This window comes from Diabrotica undecimpunctata, chromosome 4 (assembly GCF_040954645.1).
Source record: "Diabrotica undecimpunctata isolate CICGRU chromosome 4, icDiaUnde3, whole genome shotgun sequence".
NCBI lineage: Eukaryota > Metazoa > Arthropoda > Insecta > Coleoptera > Chrysomelidae > Diabrotica > Diabrotica undecimpunctata.
In genome coordinates this window covers 69457811-69475665 of record NC_092806.1, presented here as the reverse complement: position 1 = coordinate 69475665, position 17855 = coordinate 69457811, and the positions used below count along the sequence as shown (strand labels likewise).

General features: G+C 32.8%; 1 protein-coding gene across 1 annotated transcript in view; it reads left to right on the top strand.

Annotated features, from left to right (window-relative positions):
• Positions 1–15366, top strand: part of LOC140438705 (uncharacterized) — a 69839-nt gene extending 54473 nt beyond the window's left edge. The window contains exons 16-19 of the mRNA XM_072528349.1: positions 4051–4107; positions 7466–7612; positions 8192–8316; positions 15275–15366. Of these exons, the coding sequence (XP_072384450.1) occupies positions 4051–4107; positions 7466–7612; positions 8192–8316; positions 15275–15366 (421 nt within the window). The remainder of the gene's footprint in view (positions 1–4050; positions 4108–7465; positions 7613–8191; positions 8317–15274) is intronic.
• The last annotated feature ends 2489 nt before the right edge of the window (positions 15367–17855 follow it).

Genomic DNA, 17855 nt, shown 5'->3' with positions numbered 1-17855 from the left:
TGCAGAACAGGGTCCATATAATACCATGAACAGCAAACAACTATTTTCAAAAATCCAAGAACCAGTACCAAGCTTATGTAAAAGTAATGTTTTTTATGAAATACCGGGTCTATGATGTCAAAATAGCTACATTTGCCAAACATCACAATGGCTAAAACAACGCTTCACACAAGATAAAAGTGATTGCCGCTTGGGAAAAAATACTTGCGCAGTAGTTGAGCACTATGAAAACACCGGTTATATGCTAGACTATAACAAAGCTCACATTTTGCCACAGACTGATAACTACAAAAGTAGATTATTTCTTCAGATGTATCACGTTAACAAAAATAAAAACACTTAAAATTATAAAACGGATACTGAACACTTTGACAGTTAAGTAACATAATATATTGTAATATATTGAACAAAATTTATAAATATTTAAAATAGCCAACATTCACCTTAATAACAACTAACCTTAATAATTCATCAAAGGAATATTCTTCTAACGTTTCTTTTATTGTTATTTTTATTCTTACATTTGAAGTAATTGTAATTTTTTTATCATATTGCTGTAACGAACGTGTTTAAGACAATTTAATCTTGACATTCAATATTTTACATACTTCAATGTCAGTTTTTATTTGTGAAATCTTTTAATTTCTGTGAGTGTTTTTAAATGTATTTGTACGCCATTTTTTGTAATGTTCAAATTGTTTTACAGTGTACTCCTGATGAACCTGTCAAATAAATAGCGAAATATTGAGTTTCTTAGAAAAAACAAAGATTTTTATTAGAGACAACTTTACTTGATAATGCCTACGTATTTATAAATTATTTTTTGGTCGAAATAATCATTTTTAATATATATATATATATATATATATATATATATATATATATATATATATATATATATATATATATATATATATATGTACATATATAAATCTCGTATCCGAAACCAATGAATCGATTCCAATGAAATTAATTGGATATTTTTATCTCGACGAATGGCCCTTATTTTTAATTGTAAATTCAAAAATTTGTATAAAACTTCACCTTTACAGTTACAGGTAATTTAATCTATACATAAAAATTAAATGTTGCTTAACAAACATTATTTTATTTTTTTAAAACTTTTTTAAAACATCTCGTGGATGACTGTAGTCATCTACGATTTGTCTATCTATCTAATTTTGATTTTGAAATATTTGTAGAAGTCCAAGGTTCAAAAATTGAGAAATGATGAAATTGTAATGAAAATAGTAAAAACAATAATTTTATTTTCCTTACAAACTGCTACATATTTTCCTTTGGATTAAGGTCACTAAACCGTGGTTATATTCACTTCTATTTACTTTTTTTTACACGCTAAGCACCTTGGGTTCCGAGGCCCGGGGTACCAATAGTTCCCCGTCGAAGAGAAACTGTTTGTTTGTTTTAATTCGTTAACTTTATCTTGTATTAAAGTGAATACTTCTAATCGCTCGGTATGCCTTTATGTTTGATACGGATGTAATGTACATACATATATACATATTACTCTGGTAATCGACTTTTATAGGCGTGTTACCAACAGTGAGACGTTATTTTTTGGAACTGGCATTACTTTTTTTCTATGTTTTAAAAGCGACTAGTTTTTAGGCATATTGAACCTATAACTTCTGTTCTGTTGTTGAACTATTGTTCTAGTGTGTCCACAGAGAATTGAAGGGAGCATCATAAATTTAATATCTTTTATAGAAACAACAGCTTAGTCAGGTATTTCGGGGAATATAAATTTGTTCGAGCCCTGTTTTTGATGTTTTAAAAATGTAACTTCACATTCGATATTTAATTCGTTTTTTTAGACTTTTTCAACGAAATAAATCTTTCTTTTCTCCTTTTTACCAGTGAATTCTACTAAGACAAAATCTCCTTCAGTCGGGTTCCTATGCCAATTCAAAAAAACACTTGGTTTCATTTTAATAAACGACTCATCCCCTGATGATGAATCTAGTAGTGGTACTTCTTCGGAGGTTTCAGCAAATACTTTCTTCTCAATTTTTTGTACTTCCTGTATCTTAGATCTCCCCTTGTCCTTTTTGCATTTGCCTTATACCTTTCTTCTATTGGCTATTTCTCTGTAGTGTCTGTAGCAATTATACTCTTTTCCTTTCTTTTATATTTTTGGCTTTCCGTGGTTCTTCTTTTGGAAATCCTCGAAAGTCTTCAGAACTTTTAAAGGCGCATATTTTTTACTTGGCATATATTTTGGTTTCCGTTTCCTGATTGTGTTATATTGGAGTTTTCGTCATTTGCTGTGCTAAGATTGTCATTACTTCTTGGTTGTGTTGAGTTAGAAGAATTTAACTCAACACAACCAAGAATTTATAAGAAACAATTTATTATTTGCAGCACTTGGTAAGAAATCTATATCGCTAAATACACTTACATCATATGAATAAATTCTACACTTCCTGAATGCCTTTATTATATCACTTGATGTAAGTGCATTTTCATGAGATATGCCAACGCAGACTGCCACTTTATATATGGATAGCGGTTTACGTGGGTGACGCAGCATCCAGCTATCCACCGAAGCAGTATATGCTGTCGAAAATGCCTTATAAACCCCTACATCAATGGATTCTAATGTATTCAAAGAATATGGTGGAATCGTTAAAATTTTTACCCCATTCTCTTTTGCTAGGTTAAGAACAGCAATGTTAAGATGACTTTTGTAGTTATCCTACAATAAAAGGGTCCGGTTTTCTTTGGAGCTATTCGAATATTTAATAAAATGCGCCATTAATTCACAAAGTAAATCTGCATTCATCCATCCACTAGGTGCAGCAAGGTCCAAGTTACCAGGTGGGGCATATGTTCCTTAAAATGGGTTTTGGGAAACATCATTGCTGGAGGAGAATACTGGTCTGTAGCACTGCAGGCCAGTATTACAACCTGCTTAACTCCCTTAACAGCAACAACTTTTTGTGGTTTCTGTAGTGTCATAGTCTTTCGGCTAGATTTAATATTTTTCGTTTGTTGGCAAATGCCGAAGTTCTTGAATAAATGGACTGTAGATTTACAAAGAAAAATCTCCAATATGTCTATTAAGAGAGGTAGCGATAGACAAGCTACAGCCTCCTGATGTTCTTAATTAGAATTGTTTATGCCAGTTGCGAAATCCCCGAAATCATTTGAATCCTGCCTTCTCTTGGTTGTGCCATTTTTCGGGTAATTTCTTTTTATTGTGAACAGCCATTTCGTAAGTTTAAGATAATCGGTCACAGACAACCCATAAAACATTCAGGAACCATCTATTATATATTTTTCTAGGGAATCTTCCGCTTTTGTTGTAAAAACCTTGTTTACGGAGTAGTTAGGTGACATATGAATATTTCTAAGATTATCAACTTATTTAGCTTTCTTTGTGTATCTTGCCAAAGTTTGAAAAACAATACATTTTGTAGCAGCAACTTTACTGATACTTCCACCATTCAGCACAAGATTCAGTGTGCTTATTTGCCTATTTTTTTTTGGTTCCATATTTGATCTGAAACGCAAATCAATAAAATACCTATTCATAATTATTGTCAAAGTCCAACAGTGAGATAGTGTCAGTATTGGACCTAATTTTATGTCTCAGGGATAGGTGTGGATCGACCGCTGCTGCAGAGATACTTACAATACTTTACGAATCTTCTTGCCACGTATAAAGGGATGTTTGTTGTTTATCGTAGTATTGCGTTGTCTTTACCTTAGATCTTTTTTCTATTCTTCTTTTTAGAAACCCAATCGTGAAATTATCCTGCCCATCTGCAGTAGAATGATTAAATTATGGCCTTATATTTTGTGTAATCTTCGAGAAGCATATCCGTACGAAAACCAATTTTTAACACGCTATAATATGTTATAAACTGCTTATTTTCGATAATTTTGTACAGCATGTTCACATAAATGTCCTGCTCGAAGTCATTTTGTATACATCGTTGTTTTGTTGGGCTTGCAGAATTATTTACGAATTTTAGGTTAAATAATAATTTTAATACAATTACTCATAAGCATTTTTTATTGTTATAGAAAACAATTAATACCCGATGAATCACGTCCTAGCGATAAAACACAGGAGGCTCCCAGGTATGGTATAAATTTATTAATAATATTAACCAGAATAATAGGGTAGGTACGTTTATTTAACTTAAAAAATGTAACTTTGCAGTATTGTTTTACCAACCCGATTTAACCCCAATTTATTACGTTAGGTACCATGCTAATAATCAGCTTATCTTTCAATGTCTTAGTTATTGGTTGTTTTTTTAGTTAATGGTTCTCCTAATTTCGTATTGGATTATTTTACTCATTGTTTTACTCACTTTTTCTAATACTTCTATTTTCAATTTTACTAATTTTATTTTTAAGTCGTACATAGATATTTTTTACGCCTACCTATATATTACTAGTGGTACTGTTACAGCATTGTTTTCTTTCTATTTAGTAGTTTGTCTGTTTTTTTCTTTCCTTGTTACTGAGCAAGAAGTTCGTAATGCAAATGTCAATTCCACTTTCATACTGAACTATTAGACACAAATGAACATAACTACATAAAAGTGATTTCAAATTATTGTTTAGTGATATGTGTGCTGATTATATTCATATACTAGGCAATTATGTTCACTTAATTGAACATTTATAGGCCACCAACTGGCCTTCTGCCATGGGGTCTTTCCGAAAATGTTGTATCGAGGAGTCTTTTATCATTTGATCTTAATGCATGTTCCGCCCCTTCTAATCGGATTGCCTTAATGTAGCGTACTATGTTTTCATCTCCGTAGAGTATCTGAAGTTCCTGATTATGTCTTCTTTTCTATTCCCTGTTGTCCCGTTCCTATAATCCCCAAAGATAGTCAGTATCAGTGGTTCAGCTTCCATGTCTCGCTTCAGTACGTTATTTTGAGGCGAATTATGGTTGTATATTCTTTTATTTTTGCTGCTTTTGAGAGTATTCTTGATTTTTGTTAGGAAATAATATAATTTATTTTTTGAAATGACTCTAGTTTCCATGTTATTTTTCTAGCTGTTTTCGGGTGATGTGATCCCTCCCAGGTATTTGAGTTCTTTAACGGCTTTGAAGTTGTATTCATTTTTAAATACATTTTGCCTAACTCTTCTTCTTGGGTTCTTTGTAACCATCATGGCCTTGGTCTAATCCGCGTTGACCTTAAAACGTTGATCTATTCGTTGTTCTGTTCAGATCGGGTGAAGGCTTCTTTTGTGGCTCTGGTGGATTGTGCAATTGTATCCACATCGTCAGCAACAGCCAGTAGTATGTAATTATTTTTTATTCAAATTATTTAATCAAATCTTACTAAATCCTCCAAGATGAAGTTAAAATTAACCAAGATCATTTACTCAAGCCCAATGTCATTAAGAAATTCTTGTGATAAGGTCCAATCCTGATCCATGATGATGAGTTCTACCGTGCACCTGTGCTAATCGTGCCAGCTTCTAGAGACTCTTATTTGTACCATAGCTTTCCACAATACATTACTGCTGACAGAATCGTAAGCTTGTTTAAAATCTATAAATATTTGATGTGCTTCTCGGTTGTATTCCCAGTTTTTTAATCTGGCGTAGGATAAAGACCTGGTCTATGATTAATTTTCCAGGTCTAAAACAACACTGGCAATCGCCTATTTTATTTTCTGCGTAGGAAATTAATATTTTTAGTAGTTATTATGGAGATTATTTTTTATATGTTATATTAACTAAAGAAATTTATATAAAATTCCACATGTGTATTAATCTTCCCTTCTGTAGATAAGTACTATATGGCTTTCATGCCACTGGTTCGGTATTTTCTCTCTACGCCAGACCTCTTTTGTGAGACGATATATTTATAAATTTGTAATTTGTCTACACGTTTTTGATGTAATTCCGCCTGAATGCCGTCGAGATCAGAATCTTTATGATTTTTTGAAGACAACTTTGCTGTATTTGCTTCGTTTAATTCACTGGTAGTATTTTCGTTTACATGTCATTGTTTGCATCTCGGTTTTTAATAGATGTTTGAAGTATTCTATCTATTGATGACTTATCTCTCATTATCCGTAAGCAGTTGTCCTGTCTCATCTTTTACAAATACCGCGACTAATCTTACCGAAGATGAAATTTTAGACGTAAAATGTATATTTGAAATTTAGCACTTCTTCTTGCATTCAGAGCTGATAACGGCCGATATCGCAAAATTACCCACTTTGTATCCTGATGGCTAGCGTACGCCAGCAGACGAGATATGGACTTTTTGAATAATGTAGTAATAAGAATAAATAATTGACACGGACGACTAAACAGTGGCAGATGGCAGACACTAAGAAAAATTGGCAGACTAAAAGAAGACCACTAAGAAGTGACGGACAACAGACAATAAAGAAGAAGATAACGACACGTAAAAACGATTTGATGAACGCAAAATGACAAAAGACATTACAAAAGAAAAGGTGACGATTTGACTGTTGTAAGAAGTGACGGGGCATTTCATAGGTAGCGCCATTTTTAATCTACAAAAATTAAAGAAATCAACGAAAATAGAATAATACGGTCGCCATTTTTAGTCCCAAATTACAATATTATAGTAGCTACTACGCATAAGGAGGGGCGTGGCTTACAATGCTCACGAGATAGAACATTTTCCCAGGCTCAACCCACGCAACCTTTGCTTTACTCTGCTCTGATTTACTGTATAAATGATTATGGCGTTTTCAGATATCTGTGTCTCAGTATAAAAAAACATATTGCCCAATTTTACTTTAGGTTTCGCTTAGACAAGGAAAGAGAGCGGACGCGTAATCGTATGAGATTGCCTGAAGCCAAATCAACACCATAAAGGTTGCCAGGCCATATTTTATTTCTTCAGCAGATTGAGAATAATGGATTTATATCAATGAATAGATTTTTTCAAAATTTATAATTGAACACTGACATAAATGGATCACTTTCTGAATATGATTTTATGATTACATATTTTTTAGTAAATCAATATAGTGTTTCAGTAAATCAATAAGTTGAAGTTGAAACCAGTAGATCTACTGAAAAATCAGTAGACCTGGTAACCCCGCGAGAGGTAGTAATTGGCAACGTACAGGCACCAAAGCATGGCGGTCACATCGAAACTGGCTTCACTTTTCGAAGGTTTATTAATTGAGAGTTACATGTCCTCTTTCTTTCCTTGTCTAAGAGGTTTCGACTACACTGCATTTACATTTGTTTTATGCTTATTCTTTTTTTTTATTGCGTTACTAGTTCTTGTTCAAACTTTTTGTAGTTGAGTAGGTTGATATACTTAATTTATTTCTTTATAATTTCCATTAACTTTGTTTTCTATGTATTCAGTGACACTATTGTTTTCTTATTTGTTTCTATTACTTTACGTCGTCAACCTGGAACTCATGAACTCTATGACCCTCATACTTGTATATGATGTGATAATATTTTTTAGCGCTATGGAAATTGAGTTACCCGAAGTTATTCCAAGTCAAAGATCTGAGTTTTTGACTCCTATCCTTGAAGAAAGAGAAGTGCTTCCTTCTTCGCCGTTCAAATCGTTAAAATTATCTCCCCAAACGACTGCTGATTACAAGAAACGGTAAGTAGAAAAACCATAGTTATCATTTCTAATGAATTAATGAATAATTGAAGAACTAAATGGCGTTTGAAGCATAAAAATTTTAAAAATTGACAAATGCCGATATACAAAGTAACAAAGTTGAAAACTTACGACTTTAAGGGCTCAGATATACAAACGCTAATGTCGTCGCGTTAGCAGCGCCGCGTTAACGTCGGTATAACTGAACAATTATACGAACGACAATGTCCGGTTGGGCCAACGCTAGCGCAGTGCTGCTAACGCGACGACATTATCGCTCATATAACTAAAGCCCTAAAGAAGTCGTTATTGGCAAAATATATTAAGTAATAGCTTAGAAATAATATACTTATAATATAAATAAACTGCTCTTATTATGTAAAGAAAGTGTATATTTATTAAAAAAGCAATAATTTAATATTGATTTCAAGATAATAAACATTATTATCTTTCATTAGCACTCTTTCTTACTATATTTCATCTTTGTTTTGAGTATGTGCGATTAGTATTGTTTAACTGGAAAAATAATAAACGATATACTTTAAATACTTCAAACCAGTGATGTATTTTATTTTTTAGTCAACAAAGAATTGTGGACCTTGTTACAAAATTTAATTTTGACGAAGGTTTTCCAACTATTGAAGACTTAAGTGAAAAACCTCTTAATAAATTCCATGTTGCTCGTTGCTTTCATGATTTGTTGGGTAAGTTTACATTAATTTCATTTAGCTAATATGCCGCATTTCTAAATATATTGCACTAGAAAATAATTTAAATTAAAAAACATAAAAAACACGTTATTAATATGTAATTGCAAAAACAAATAATATATTTAGGACTTTGGTGCTAATTATTACGGCTGACACTCCCTCTAAGGGGAAATTTACTCATTCCAGATACTTACGGTATCAAAAGGATTGAGCTCTGGTGAGACTCTTTCCACGTTATCAAGCCCTAGGTGACTTGACATGCTGGGGTATCTCCCAAAAATTTTCGTACACGTCTAGACGTCGTGAGGAGTACAGCTTTCTGCATGGTCTTATAGAGATGTTCATTAAAACCCAGCTGTTTTGATGTTCTCTGGGAGGTTTTTTCGGAATACCAGATAGAATAATACGTACTGCTTAGGTACTTTCCATTAAGATGTCTCCCAAGCAGAGGTTTACTCATCCAGGTGCACATTTTTTCTTGCTTAGTCAGGTGGTTTATGCGCATTTCTTATTCCCTCAGTTTAAGCGGCGTTATATCATCTACTGCGTAAATTGCTCAATGTAAAGTAGACGTCTTAGCCTGCGCCTGAAAATAGGTTCTTAAATTAGCAACCTATTTATCCAGTTGCTTATCTATGTCCATAAGTCTTCTTCCCCTTTAATATCGCTGTAATGTTCTTTCTACTGTAGTGCGTGGATGGTATTTTGAACCTTTGTGAGAAGTGTTCTTACTTTCCGCTGAAAACTTTCTATATCTGTTTTTGACCACTTTATAATATCAAATTAGTAGCTAAGCGTAGAAGGGCGTACTTATTTAATGCCTTGAACAGCTTTTACTATTAATGTATGGCTTATTAAGCTGTCTTACTCTTCGCATAAACTTAGAAGTTCGGTTTTCATTTGTTTATGGTCAATTTTCCTCGCTAGCTTTATTCCGAGATGTTTATACATATTATTTTCACCCATTGCCTCGATGTTTTGACCATCTTGCATATCGAAACCTCCGGGCTGAACCTTTTCTCTGATTTTATTTAGAACACAGCACTTGTTCAATCCAAAGTGCATACTGATGTCATTTGAGAATGTTTTCACAGTTTTTAGCATCTGGTTCAAGTGATTTCGAGTGGAAGCCATTAATTTGATTAAGCTTCGCCACAACAGTATTGTTATTTTTGATGCTAAAACCTGAGTCAGTGAAGTTCAGTAGCTGAGATAGTGGGTTCATCGCTAGGCAGAACCAAAATGGACTCAACGAATCCACCTGGAAAAGGCCCCGATTAATTGGGATATCTTCAGTTTCGATGTTGTTTTCACCAGGTATTTGAAGGTGAATTTTAGTCTTCTACTCCGTCATTATATGCTTTAAAAAGGTTTCTTTATATTATCCTCAACTTTATTTTCAATATATCTATAAGCCATTCATGCGATAGTGAATAAAATGCCTTCTTATAGTCAATTAAGGTAGTAGAATGGGTCGATTATAAGTTGTTTTTTGGAAGCCTTAGCGCATTGTTTCTGTTGAGGCTCTATGATATTGTTTTGAGAACAGTGTTCATAGATACTCTGGGCTACACAGGATGTGACCAATTTGTACAAAGTCGGAAGACAAGTAATTTGCGCTGTACTTGACTGGATCTTGGTGTTATTTTGATCCTTCGGTATTAGATAAGTGGTTCTCTGAGTAAGAAATGGTGGTATTTCCTGAGGATTAGAAATAACATGATTAATTAATATTGTTAAAAGCTCATGAACACTCCAAAACTTCTTTAGCCAGAAGTTTTGAACTTCAGTCCAGGAGATTTCAAGTTATGAAGCTCTTTGATAATGTTCAAGACTTCTTCAGTGGTGAAATTTTCATATAAGGAATATTACTGTAGTGTTGACAGTTAATCGTAGTTGCTTCAATCCATCCAGCATTGTTGTTATTAGTAGCTGGTGTCGAAAGTTAGTTTCCACAGAACTCATGAATTTCTTCTTAGCTCGGATAGGATTTATTTTCATTACCTACAGTAGAATTCAGTTTCCCATAGAAAGCCTTTTCTGCGTGCTTAAAAAATATATTGTCGCATTTCCGGTTGTTACTAACTTTTTATCTCCTTAGGTGACCTGAATATACGGAAAGTTTTTGTTTTAATGTGTCCAGGCAGTGTTGAGCTGTGTTGTTTTCTGGATCATATTTTGAGTGTCTTGGAGTGTTCAGAATTATTTCTTCAGCTCTTTTAATTACTTTTCTACTTCTTGCTTCTCGGATGTATTCCGTAATTTGTCCAATATTCCTACGTAATAATTAAATTTTCCTCAGCAGTCGTTTTTCCTAGGGTGCAATTTTGTTTTCACTTCTTCCGATATTATTACCTCGTCGTGATCTGATCTTAATGCCTATTACATTAGCAATTGCTGTTGCTGCACAGTAAATCAGCATATGCAAATATTCTAATAAGTGAGCTTTTACGATATAATTGGGTAGGACTTCAGTGTTCACAATTTGTAACAGCGCACCTAGTTTCTTACAAGAGTTTATTTTTGATAGCGTTGGTCTGCTAAATAGGTTTGTCCCATTAAGCCCTCGTAGGGCACGTGCCATTTCACTTACCAGGCTATCGTGCAACTCGTTGTTCTGCTGTGTGTTAACAGGTTGAGTTTCTTGTATGAAAAGCTCAGGAATCTGCCCATTAGGGACTTTATCTACAACTAACTCTTGTTTATGCATCTCCCGCTCGACTTCGCTTCTGATAGTATCGCGTCTAGTCTCTGGGATAAGATTATTTGTTACAATTACACAATATTGATCTGCTATTCGCTGTTCAGATACTTAATCTATGGGTACTCCCTGCAAAATTCGGCACACAGATGTTGTCGATAGCCGATAGTTTATCACCGAGGGTTGTCATCTTGTAATAGAAGCGCAAAGTGTGTTCGTTCATAAATATAGTCCATTTCGTGCACTGTCTCAGTCGTTCCGTTTGAGCAAGCGCCGGCTGATGTTCCAGCGCAGCACCTACAGCGAGTGGATTATTACAGTTGTTTGCTAGGATTATTCTTCGCTTAATTTCTTCCGTCATGACGTTCTCCTTGGTGATCAGGGAGCCTAAATATGTGAATTTGTCCACCACTTCAAAGGTAGAATTATCAACCGTGAATTGGTGGCCGATGTTTCTGGCTCTATTGTTGGGTGTTGATGCCATTATCTTAGTTTTATCTTCATTTACTTGCAGGCCCACATTTTTTGAGGCGTTTGACAAGGTGGTATACATTTCTTCTAGCTTGCGTGTTGTGCGGGCAACTAGGTCGACATCATCTGCATATGCCAAAATGTGGGATGAGTTATTAAAAATGTTTCCTCTGTTGTCTATTTGGGCATCCCTGATCGCCTTTTCCAGAGCTATGTTGAAAAGGAGACACGCCAGCGCATCTCCCTGTCGCAGCCCAACATGCGTTTCAAATGCCTGTGATTGTTCGCCCTGTATTTCGACTTTGCAAACAACTTTACGCATTGTAGCCTTAACCAATCTTATCAGTTTATCGGGGATGTGGAATTCATCCATGGCTTCATACAATTTATTTCTTAGGACACTATCATAGGCCGATTTGAAGTCTACGAAAAGATGGTATGCGTCGATATTAAATTGCGACCATGTAAAACACTCGAAAATATTTTGTATGCTGTATTAAGGAGGGTTATTCCCCTATGGTTTATGCATTCTAATTCATCTCCCTTTTTGGGTAGCGGGCAAACGATCCCAATGCACTACTCTTCTGGGATTTGTTCCTCATTTCAGGCTCTTAGTATGATTTTATATATATGATTAGTCAGAGTAGCACCTCCACATTTAATAAGTTCCGCGGGTATACCATCACTTCCTGGAGATTTATTATTTTTTAGGTGTTTTATTTCATCCCATACTTCCTGAATTGATGGAGGCTCCAATGGTGTATTGTTGTTTGCTTCTGGAGGTGGTTGATTTGGATCTTCTACTTCGATAGTAAGTAGTTCTTTATAGTGTTTCACCCACCTTTTCAATACTTCTTCTTTTGTATTGAGTATATGCCCCTCCTTATCCTTACATAGTCCGATCCTTGGTTTAAATTCTTTTTTTTTTGCTTTATTTAGATTTTTATAGAATTTTCTTGTTTGATTTTCCTTTTTTAATGCCTCAAGTTCTTCCAATATTCTATTTTCATAAGTTCGCTTTTTTCTTCGATGGATGTACTTCTCTTCTCTTCTGAGATCTTTATATTTTTGTTCTTTTTCTCGGGTTCTTCTTTGCTGCATCAGTTTATATACATTGTTCTTTCTTCTTGTAATGTCCTCGGCACTCAGCATCGAACCACTCGTGGTGGTGGTCTTTGCGGCCCTAGAATGTTATTTGCTGCGTCTTTAATGTTTTTTTATACACTTTCCATTGTTAACTAATTGTTAGATTCTCTTTAGTTATGTATTTAGTTTCGATATAGTTTTGAAACCTTTCTACCATTTGCGGGTTTTTGAGGAGTTCAATATTAAGGCGCCTTGTTTTGGTACTTCTCTCCTTCTTCGCATTTGAGATTCTAGCCCGAATTCTTGTGCCAACTAGAAAATGATCTGAATCAATATTGGCGCCTCGATAGGTGCGGACATCTATAAGGTTAGAGAAGTGTCTAGCATCTATGATCACATGATCAATTTGGTTGTTCGTTAATTCATCAGGCGAGGTCCAAGTTCCCATATGTATTTTTTTGTGTAGAAAACATGTGCTTCCTACGATCATGTTCTTTGAGGCTGCGAAGGTGACTGCTCGGTGTCTATTCGAATTAGTATTATTATTATGGAGACTATATTTACCAATGTGCGGTAGATATATTTCATTATGTATGTATGTATACACATGGCATGTACATTAATAAGGCTAATATTAAAAAACTTGCCCCTGCTCCTTAAGCAGCTCATTCGACTTCTTATTCGCACTTATCGACTTAAAATCTATAATCAAGTGCTTGACTTTATTATTGACTATAAAGGCTGTCCCAAATTCATGTCTGGTTCTATGGCAACTATAGTATATATTGTAGTTTGCTTTTTGGATTATGCCATGGCCTGTGCATTGTACTTCTTGTATTGCAGTAATATCAGCATTATATTGTGCTAATATGTCACACAGTTTGCAGATGTTTCCAGGTTCGTTAAGTGTGCGAACGTTCCAGGTAAATACATTAAGATCATTATTTCCATTATTCATGTCCTTATTTCGTTGCATAGGTCGTCGTCGAGATTTCCGTCCGGCATTTTTGACTTTCGATTTCGTAACTATGGGGTTTTACCGGGTTGGGTAGTTAACCCAATGCAAAAGCCCCTTTTCGAAGGGCCATTTCACCGGCTCTCGTCAGTTCCTGACCCAACTTTCCACCCGGGTTGGATACCAGATCTCCAGCTGGGTTGCTCGGTTAACAGGGGACACCAGCGTGAAGGTGAGAGTCGGATTTGAGTAGAAGAGGCTAGTTGGAGTAAACTGGAATCAACTTCATGTATTCGCATTCTACCCCTTTATCCCCCAATTTAAGCTTATAAACATTTAAAATAACTCAGACCTTAGATTAGTCCTATGATTCTTAGAGCCCGAGTTAGCCGTTTTTTTTTCAAAAATTCACCGTTTTGTTTATAAACATTAAGAAAAAAACACCATTTAAGGTCAAGTTTTAACAAAACAATTCCTTTAAAATAAGCCCTCCATAATACGCCAAAGATAAAGAGTTTAAAAGCGAATCGATTTTACTATTTTAAAAACTGAATTCATAAATTCAAATTTATAAAATTCGCAATATCTCTGGTTCTAATCAACGAAAATTAATGCTTTCTTTAATTTGGGGTACCTACCTCGTGGCATAGATCGTAAAAATGTATTTAGGTAATTTGTAAATTGTTTATTTAACCGAGTAATTTCTTCAAACAGTTTAACATAAATATTTATTTGGAAAATTTCACTTTTCTATTATTATTAGTCGAAAAGGTTATGGAATAATAAGCTTAAATATTTATGTATTATAGTTATAAATAATACCTTTTAACAATATTTATTTTACAATAATTAATTTTCTATTTGAGAATCAAATCTATACTTATTATTTTTAAAATTACTTTTCTTCAAAAAAATTACAAAAATATATTATAAACAAATTAATTGTTATAAACTTTTTATAATTATAAATAAAAATTATGGAATTAATCTGTTTATATAATATATAACTAATAAATTTCAATTTAAATACTTAATTTTACTATTTTTATTTAGAATTATACAAAAAACACAGTACTTTTATCACATTATCACAGTACTTTTGAAAATCTATTTTACAATATGTAACATAAACTTTTTAACTATTAAACAATTTAATTTGATAATAAGTAAACGTTACTTGCTCTTCAATTTCGTGCTTTCAGAATTTGTGTAGACCTAATATTTTACGCATAATAACGTTGTAGATAAAAGCTTCCTGGGATAAAAAATTTCAATTTTGCAATAACTACTAAGTGAAACTTCTTGAAGCTGAATAGACGTGATATTATCACGCGAAATTAAAGTTTTTGTCATTTTTAGGAAAAGTTATTAACTATTTTTGAAAAATCGACTTTTGAAGCTATTTCTGTAACAATTCAGTAAAAACATAAGAAAATAACTTTTCAAATTCTCACTTTAAAGGATTTCCTATGAATTTTCCAAAAAATTGTGTCACTTTTCCATATAATTTACCGGTCTTCACCTTGAGTATTTGAAACGAAATACAGATCTTACATTGTTTACATGTTATTTATAAGTATAAAATGACGCTTAATCTTGCATATTTTGTTTATTATATATTGTTATCACCAAATTTATTAAAAACAGTTGTTAGATACTTTCTTTTTTTAGCTTTTAGCTTATTATTGATGTAGAATATTCAAGTACCAGTAATTTAGTATTATTTTCTTCTTTTTTAGTCTTGTGTGCTACCAAGTATCTAATCTTAGTTCCTGAGGATGATTGCATCGAACTTAAATATATTAAGAAAGGTCCAAAATTTATAAATTAAATAGATTTATGTAGTTCAATATATAAGTTTAAAGTGTTGTTTTTGTTAAAAAATATATTTATGTACTAAAAATATTTCAACCAATGAACAATTGAATACAATTGAAAAAAATTACATAAAAATTATTTATTGAGTCCATTATCAAAATATGCTTCCATAAGGATACAATATCAAATTTTTCCTTGTATCTAGTCATAAAATTAAAACGAAGTAGATACTTATAGCCTATTTTATTTTATTTATAACGCAATTCCATTATTAATTGACTATGTAAGTCTGACTTCACACGAATGATATTCATAAGAGATATTTTATAGACATTAATTTTTATAAACCGGAATCCATTTTTGTATAAAAGGGAACATAATGAAGCAGTTACCTAAACTTCCAACTTATTAGTGCAAAGATAAATCCAAATTTATTGTTTTTCTTCCTCACTATTATTTATGTTAGGACTATTGCCTATTTTATCTGCATAAAGCTGCCTCCTCCGTGCTTGTTCCACTGATGATTTATTTAGATGATTCATTACACTCTTTTTTTACAGTCATTTCTAAATTTCTTATATTAATACTCCTCTGTTGTGTCTTTAGATTTCGCTTCTTTCTCTCTTTAGGAATGTCTACACCTTTTCACAGAATATCTTGATTTTGTTGTTTCTAGTAGACTTTCGGTTTCTAATTGTTTTGGTTTGGTTGCATTATATCATAGTAGGCCTTATCTTCCTCTTTTTGATTTGCTATATCTCATTTTCATTTTCCAATTTCTCATTTGTCATAATCTAATTTGTGTCCTAGATTTAGGTTTTACTTTAATTCTTAAGATTTAAAATGGTTTATTTCGATTTTGGTGTGATAAAAGCTTTTAATAGCTTGTCTTGAAACTTCCTTGGATCACCAAATTTCTTGATAATAATCCGTCAACTCAAACAGTCAATAATTGCCTTATACTTATTAAAATGTTAAGATAACTAATAACAATTTATTTTTATCCCTTTTAAATTTCACAAAAAATACTTAATACAGACCCTTATATATATATACATATATATGTATATACATAAGGATGATTCTTTGGAAGTTCTAATTAGACCTTCTATAGAAACTTAACACAATTAGTATCATATAGGATGATCCATTTTGATCCATTTAAGATAGTTAAAAAATTTGTAAGTAGGTACGCGTTTTGAATCACCTTGCTCCTGAAATGCTCAAGAGGCGTTTTATCGAAGTGCGTAATAACATACAGGATAACATATTTAAAAGAAGGAAATTTTAGTCAGTTTGCTGTGTAACCAGAAGTAGTAGTAGGCATTAAATATTTTATCTAAAGCGTCTGATTGAAACTTTCAAATAATATATATATATATATATATATATATATATATATATATATATATATATATATATATATATATATAATTATTGATATATTTAAAAATAGTCGTTAACTTCATTCATCTCGTGTGACGTCAGGACTTCTAAACTAGTATAAGTGTTCTTTTGTTATAGTAAATAAGATTATTTATTAAATAAATTATATGTAATATGAAATATATATATTTACGTTAAAGCATCAGAGTCTAAAAGGCTTGTTATAGTCTAGCAAACAAAAAATGAAATTAGTCATCCAAAATCATTCGTCGTAAGTGGTCAATATTAGCCGAAATCACGTATCAATTATATATTCTCGAAAATTTTCAATCCGATCATTGGCGGCCAGTAAGAAAATATGTTTCCTTTAGATCTAGTGTATAAAATAAGTTTTCAATCACGTTAATAATGTGTCGACTAAGTGGGAGTCGGCCTAAAGATGTAAAATACTTCAATTCTTTTTTTTATTTGAGAAGGATATTTAATTATCTAGTCTATCAATAGAAAAAGAAGTAGCAACCGCAGGTGCTTTTTTGGTCTGTATATACATAATGTCTTCTAAAAACATGCCAAAACGTGTTACTTAGACGAAGTTATACATCGGGTCATGCATTTCATTAATTACATTGTTATAAATACAATCTTCTCCGCAATTGATTATACGTTTTCGGCAGTAAACAGAACAAAACACGATTATCAAGATTCGAAGTTTATTTCTGAGAAAAATTTAATTCTCTTGAGTGTCAAAATAACCGAGTTAGTATATTTAATAGCGGAATTATGCAATGCCCTAACATTAGGTCAAAATTTGTTTACAAGTAAAATAAATATACCAGAGATGAATCAACAGCTGAATCAGCAGCTAAATCAACGATTGCTGCAACGAAGCGTCAATAAAAAACTGAAAATTACGCCAAACTGGAATACAAAGTAAACGTTCGTTTAATTTGCATGGTATGGAACAAAAATGATAATACAGCCCAACAAAATAAAAAAAATTGGTGCTTGAGACATACCGAATTTTAAATCGATTCTGATTACCACCGGGTCGAAAGTAGGTTAAGGACAAGAATTTTAAACATAAAAATGGTAATATGTTCTAAATATGAACGGTAG